This window comes from Pteropus alecto, unplaced genomic scaffold (assembly GCF_000325575.1).
Source record: "Pteropus alecto unplaced genomic scaffold, ASM32557v1 scaffold25, whole genome shotgun sequence".
NCBI lineage: Eukaryota > Metazoa > Chordata > Mammalia > Chiroptera > Pteropodidae > Pteropus > Pteropus alecto.
The window spans coordinates 8,234,908-8,242,553 of record NW_006441955.1 but is presented as its reverse complement, the minus strand read 5'-3'; the positions used below and the strand labels follow the sequence as shown (position 1 = coordinate 8,242,553).

The 7,646-nt window shown below is 41.3% G+C and overlaps 1 protein-coding gene across 1 annotated transcript in view; it reads left to right on the top strand.

Moving 5' to 3' along the window:
- The first annotated feature begins 574 nt into the window (after positions 1-574).
- The window catches only part of FYB2 (FYN binding protein 2), a 67,803-nt gene continuing 60,731 nt past the window's right edge, over positions 575-7,646 (top strand). Inside the window, 3 exon segments of the mRNA XM_025051993.1 lie at positions 575-1,325; positions 3,247-3,405; positions 5,170-5,203. Of these exon segments, the coding sequence (XP_024907761.1) occupies positions 575-1,325; positions 3,247-3,405; positions 5,170-5,203 (944 nt within the window).

The window sequence follows — 7,646 nt, the reverse complement described above, 5'->3', positions numbered from 1 at the left end:
AGTACCAAGGAGGCATGGAAGAAGTCAGTGCTGTCATCCCCAGGGGAATTAAGAAGGTGGGCGTTGAAGTTACAAGAAAGCAGTTGATTTATTTTGTGAAGCAAGAACACACGAGTAAAGTCAAGGTGGTAGAGAGTACAAAGTTTCTAGGAAAACTGTAAATAATCCTATTTGGTTTAAGGGTATTTGCTGGGCTGTGGCTGGAGATCATAAGTCTACCACATTGTGAAGAACCTTGAAGGTCAAACTAAGGGGTTTAGAACTTATTTGTATTAGCAGGAGGGAGCTTGCCTATACAAATAAGTTTGTATCGAGGGGTTTATTATCAATAAATACTATCTCTTTTATAAGAGTTCTTTATATATGCAAAGAAATTAAACATATCTGAAGTGTTTCAAAGAGGAAATAATTGTTTTTATTCCATCTCACATAGACAATGGCATTGCTGGCTGATATAGCTCAATGGGTGAATGATGGCTTTACATCAGCACTTAGGGCCCCTTAGTGTGCACAGTGAAGTCAGCTAATTATGCTGCTTTTTTCCTAAAATAATGAGACATTTCTATTTCTTTTTATGCTTTAGGAAAGATTAAGAAATTTCAAGGAACTCCGAGCTAAATTTCAAAATCTCGATGTACCATCTCTTCCAGGACCTATTAAAATCTCAGCAGGTGTTTCTCAAAAGGGTAATGTTAGAAGCACACAGACAACAAGGACTTTGGCCAATGGGAAACCCTTCTCATCTAACTATAGTCAGCTCCCACCATATTGTTCCAGTGGTGAACCCCAGCCTCTTAAACCCCAGAAAATGAAGTTTGCCCAGAAGAGTGAGAGTCATAAATGTTCTAATTCTCTAACACCTCCAGGAAGGTCTAATGGCTCTGCAGTAAATTCACAGACGGCTTCTCAGCTTTTAAACATGGATCAGTTAAATGCTAAGACTACCAGTAAGGAAGAAATTGTGACAAGTAGCTTCAGAGACAAGCTCTGGAACTGGGAGAAGGTTTCATCTCAGAAAAATGAGATGTCATCAGGCTTTCCCCTTGCCAGTTGTGGCAGTAGCATCTTCCACCTGGAAGAACAGAAAAGCATGGGACTTTCTCCAGAGGAGCCCAGGAAAAAGCTAGAAATAAAAGGAACCCAGACTCTTCCCTCCAAGAGGCATTTGATGGCCCAAAGAAAATTACGTGCCGCCTCTGAAGTTCCCACTTTTCTACTTGCTCAACATGAAAGGAAGAGCCTAGAGCACCCCAATCCTGAGAGGACCCCAACAGCGAATGCCTGCCAGCCTATCTATGAGCAGGAGCTCAGCAGCCAGGCCCCAGGTAAGAAATCTAATCCCCACAGTTCTAGGGGTAGAGTTAATTTTTTTTTTCTGAGTTAAAGTTTGCTGACTTGGGAAGGTCACATATGTGACCTTGGCAATGTTTGCTCCAAACTCCAACACAGGTTTCTAGGCCCATCTGCTGACTTGTAATTGTAGATTTTGGTAAAGCGATTAATCTCCTGGAATTATATTTTGAGACAGTTCGTGCAAACTTGGATTTGAATTCTAGCTCTACATCTTATAAGATACATGAATTTGGGACATCTAACTTCGTAGAGCCTGGTATGCTCTCCTGTAAATTATATGAAATCTTCCCTGTCTTGATAAACAGCACAACCATCCTTCTGGTTGCTCAGGCCAAAACCTAGGAGCCATGCTCTATTCCTCTCCGTTTCATTCTTTGAATCCAATCCATCAGCAAGCTCTTGCTTCTACCGCCAGATTGCATTCTGAATCCCTTCAGTTCTGTCCATTTCTACTCTTTGCCCATGTCCATGCCACCATCTTCTCTCATCTGGACCACAACAAGGACTCGACTGGTCTTCTGGCTTCCATACTCTTGCCCTTTTCTATTCTATTCTCCTCCTAGCAGGTGCAGTGATCCTCTAAAGCATATGTTATATCACATCAGTCTCCTGCTCAAGTTCAACTCCAGCCATCTTAAAGTACTCATGTGATTTGGTCCTTGCCTACCTTTCTTACACTCTACTCTCTCCTCACATCGGCCTTCTCATCATTGCTGAGATATACCAAGCTGGTTCCACCCCTTTGGGATGGGAGAAGAAGAAGGAAGCCCCCTTCCCTTCTTGCAGAGGTCAGCAGGGCTGTGAGAAGGTCGCACTGGGGTATTTGGGAAACACTAGCCAACTTTAGTTTTATCATGCGGTCAACCACTATATTATGTAAACCGAAAATTCGGGCACTTGGGTAATGTATGGTTTTATGATATTTTCAGTGTAAGAGTCAGATACTATTTTCATATGTAATATTGGAATTTCTGTTGGAGTTTGGCTTATTAGTGCAGAAGGATACAATATATGAAATAGAGACTGTCCTGGAGGGACTCAAAATCCACAGGTTCCCATGTACCAAAGTAAGCCTTGAAGCCTGTCCTAGGCAGAGCCCTGGAAATCAGAGATCAGTTCTTACTCCTCTTTATAGCACTGATGTTATTTGCTCGTCATAAGTGCCTGAAGAACTCTTTCAGGGAATAGTCACTGTCCATTTCCTCTGAAGCAGGCCCTGTGCTTGGTGCTCAGAGATCAGTATGGCCCGGTCTCTGCCCACAAGGAGCCTACATTCAGTGTGAAGATAGACGTACGCTTCTAATATATCTCGCTGGAGAGGTGTTAACAGTGTGTGATGGAAATATAAAACAGAGTGGTTGATTCTGTCCTTGATTTCTGGTAGAAATCAAGAAGAGCTTTCTAGAGGAGGTATCATTGGAGTAGGGCCTTAAAGAGGGAAAGTTGGGCAAGAGAGAAGTGAGGGAACAGCATTCTAGAACCGGGAATGGCATGAACAACATCTTGGATAAATGCCTTTTTAAGGCTTTTAAAATCAAATCTGGGGAACTGAGGTGTCAGTAGTGTGAGCAAAAGATGTTTGGGCTTCAAGTCGAGGAAGTAAAATGGTAAAATATTAGAAAAGAATCCAGAAATGTCAATTAAGGCCATGTGCCGTTTAAATGCCAGAGAAGGGAGTGAACGAATGTCATGCTGAGGAAATTGGGCTTCATTCTTTCTGAGCAGCAGGATGGTGACAAGATCAGGTTTGCCTTTTGATCTGGACACTCTGGCTATGGGGTGGAGGATAGATTGGAAGAGAGTGAGACTAAAGCAAGGAAACCAGTCAGTTTCACCTGCTAAGCCATGAAATGGAAATAATAATAACCTACATTTTAGATTGTTTGTGCTCAGAAAAACAGGCAGATGTCAAGCATCACCAACTTGCCAAAACGAAGCCACTGCCTTCCATGGATTCTCTGGGTCCTCCTCCTGCAAAGCCACCGAAGCCCCCAGCTGTGAACCTCCAGGCCTTCCAGAGGCAGACAGGTGTTCCCAAGACCTGCAAGGAAGGTAAAGAAATGCACAGGGCCCCACACGCAGCCAGCCAACCAGCAGGAGTCACGGCCCCAGCGCCTGTATCCCCCAGTCACCTCCCTCTCTGTTTCAGTTCCCAGGTGACAATACTGAACTGCTTTCACGTGGGGCTGGACATCCATCACTGCTTATTCTCACATAGAGGCCGTGGCAGCTTGCCTGTGAAATGACAAATCTGTGGGACTTCTTGGCCCTTTATCGCTGCTGAGCCAGCCTGCTCAGAGCATTGCATTTGATCACTGGGAATCTGTCCAAGAGGAAGAAAACAGAAAGGAGCAGGGCAGGGAGGCAGAGAGCCTTTGTGTTTCCTATAAAGCCTGTGTTGTCAACAGATCTGGTGCAATAGAAGAGGGGGAGGGAGTGCAAAGGGAGGAAGTCGGTGTGAACTTGACCTGTGATACACGAGGGTCCCTCAGGCCTCCGTGATCTGCCTTCAATAATTAAATGAAGGACTCCTACCCCTGTCCCCCATGGTTCTTTCTAGGAACGGGAGCTTTCTTGGAAGCCATTTTTCTGTGCTATTGTGTCTTCCTCTGCTAGGTAAAGAAATACCTTCTCATCCCCTTTCTACCCCCACTACATTCTGATCCTGTTGACATTTTAAACACCTTTGCTTCTGTTTGCTTTAATGAAACATGAGGTGAACCCGCACTTTAAAGTGATATACAGTGCTGTGCTAACATTTGTTTTACTGTGGCCATGAGTGCCAGCAGGTGGTATACTAAGAGAGCTCAATCTTAGTTCATTGATTGCTCATTTGACTGCTTTAATTCAGTGGTTCTCAAACTTTAGCATGCATCAAAATCTTGTTAAAACTTCGATTGCTGGACCCCAATTCCAGAGTTTCTGATTCAGTTAGTCTGAATTGGAGGGCTGAGAATTTGCCTTTTTAACAAGTTCCCAGGGGATTCTGCTGGTCCAGGGACCACATTTGGAAAACAATTGCTATAAGTCATCTTAAGTCTTATCTAAAAGAGAATTCTATGTAATGCTTACTTCAGTAGCATATTTACTAAAACTGGAAAATTCTATATAGAGAAATAGAGCTCTTGTAAGTATACTTTAATAACATGGCCACCTTCATATCAGAGAAGACAAAATATGTTTTTTATAAACATTAAATATTTTAGGCCATCTCTCTGAAAGGGAAGAGGGTTGTCAGAAAACATAGAACAAAGTATTAAATGTTTTGTAATAAAACAGGCTTTGTAAATCCCAGCTTCCCCACTCACTAGTATTTAAATTGGGGCATATTATTCACTGAGCCTCGTTGTCCTTGCCTGTAAATGTGGATGATAATAACACTCAACTCATAGGATTATTGTGAGGATAAATGAATGAGATGAGGCATGGAAAGACGAAACTTCCTGACACACCAGTAAATGCTCAATAAATGAATGTTATCGTTATTTTAAGCATGTGTCAAGCAGTTACACTCTATTTGCCAGGCCCTGTGATAGACGCAAGAGATCGAGAGAGACCCAACAGAAATGCTGGTGCTCCAGGAGGTCAATATCTAATACAGGAGATTAATACTCATGATTAAGCACCATGAAGTGTAGGCAAGGGTTGTAATACAGGACAGGTTCCTCTGGGTGCCAGGAGAAGGGGAGGCTTGGGGCACAGGTGAGTTGCCATTCCACATTTTTTCCCCAGGGGTCAGGTCATTGCACAAACATAATTAGCTTTAATCAAGCTGCTGCTAACAGCTCTTTTTCATTCTGCCTTTTACTGTTGCAGCAGCTGTGGAAGAGGGTTACCTGCCTCCAGAGAGGTGAGTACCTATTTTTGCTTTTTAGCTTTTTATTTTATTTTATTATTAGTTTCAAGTATACAGCACATTGGTTAGACATTTATATAGTTTGTGAAACTGTTTCTTAATTGTGCAGGAGTGTAGCCTACTAACGAGGCTACCGAGCCTGCCCAAGACCAGCAAATAAGCACAGGCCACATGTCTCAGAAGAGCTGCAGAAAGAGCAGATTTATGTGCCAAACTGCAACTTTTGTTTTAGATAAGAGATTAAATAAACTGCATTTAACAGCCGTGTTGATGTTAAATTGCAAAGATGATCCTCTGAGGTACTTTTATTTATTGTACAATCTAGGTCAGTAAATTGAAACATTAGCTTCCATAGTAATAAATGGAATTAGAGGCTACAGAATGCCCCGGGCAGCTGGTGTGGCGTTAGGAACTGGTAATGAGACAAAGGACCTTCTATTTTTGGTATGCTCATTCTAAGAATTTTGCCGTGAAAGTATCAGCTCATTAATTCCTTCGATCTATTGAGCCCTTTGATGAGTGTCATACATTGAACTGGTTGGCTACTTTATACAGATTTCTTCATTTTATCTTCTCGAGAATGCTGCAAAGTTGCTGCCACTGTCCTCATTTTACAGCTAAGACACTCAGTCTCAGAAAGTTTGCCAATTGCACAGCTATGATTCTAACTAAGGTATGCACACACTAATTTTTTTTTTTAATTGAGAAATAACTGATATATGACATTGTGTAAGTTTGAGGTGCACAACCTGTTGGTTTGATACATTTACATATTGCAATATGATTACTACAGTAGCCTTGGCTAACACCTCTATCACCTCACATAGTTATTATTTTGTGTGTGTGTGTGTGTGTTGAAAACAGTTAAGATCTAGTCTCTTAGCAACTTTTAAGTTTATAATATCTTTTTTACTATAATCCCTGTGTTGTACATGAGAGCTCCAGGACTTATTTATATACTAGTTGCAAGTTCGTACCCCTCAAAAAACATCTCCAATACCCCTAGCCCCTGGTAATGATCATTCTGTTCTCTGTTTTTACAACTGAGTTTTTTAAAAAAGATTCCACATATAAGTGGTATCATACAGTATTTGTCTTTGTCTGACTTACCTCACTTAGCATAATGCCCTCAAGGTCTACCTATGTTTTGGGAAATGGCAGGATTTCTTTCTTTCCTGTGGCTGAATAATATTCCATGTAAATATATACCACATCTCCTTTATCCATTCATCTATCAGTGGACACTTAAGTTGTTTCCATATCTTGGCTGTTGTAAATAATGCTGCAATTAACATGGGTGTGCAGATATCTCTTTGCAATCCTGATTTAATCTCCTATGGCTATATCCTCAGAAGCAGGATTGTTATATCATATGATAGTTCAAATTTTAAGTTTTTGAGGAACCATCATACTGTTTTCCATAATGATTGTACTAATAGGTATGCCCAAGCTATTCTGACTATATCACCTCAGCTCCCTCACAAAGATGTTGTTCTCAAGAAGGTCAGTCCTAGAAGGACAACTAGACATAAAAACAAGTAATCATATTATTCATTTATAAATATTTATAATAGTAATATGCGTTACGTTTTGTAACAGAGAAAGGTACAAGATTCAGAGGTTGCAAAAATGCAAGAGTGATCACTTTTCCTTGGAGAGTCAGGGAAGTCCATATGAGTTACCTGTCGCTACAGTAATACACCATAATAAACAACAAACATCAACAGTATTCAACTTGAGAGTGGGTTCAGCTGATCTGACCTCTGCTGGTGTTACTCACATTAGCGGACTATGTAAGCAGTTCTGCTCATATTGATTGGGGTCGCTTCTGTGTCTAGGGGTCGGATTGCATTTGGCTGACCTAGCATTGCCTTGGCTGGGATGACTGGGGCAACCTGACTTAGCACCATCTGTCTCATCCTGCAGTAGGCTAACTGAGGAATGTTCTTTTAATGGTCAGAGCAGACAGCCCAATTGCACAAACTTTTCAAGCCCTTGCTATATCACATTTGCTAACATCCTGTTGGTCAAAGCAAGACACATGGCCAAGCTGAGTCAGAATGGGGTGGGGGCACTGAAGTTTTACATGGCAAAGTGCAGAGTTCCAGGAAGGGGTGAAGAATAGGAATATAATAATAAAATATATAATAATAATAATATAATAAAACTAGCACCAAAGAGGAAACATTTGAAATGAGTTATGAGGGTCCACATTTGCTGGATAACATAGATAACACTATAGGCAAAGGCAGGAAGTGTGAGGTACCACATCTTATTTGCCAAACTAAAAGTGGTTAAGTGGAGTTAGAGTATAGAAAGTATAGTAAGAAATGGAAAGAAATGAGATTGTTAAGGTAGACAAGAACCCAATCAAGGAGGATCTTGTACATCAAGGAATAGATAAGGCAACTGCGTTCAACAAAGAACATATGGTTCT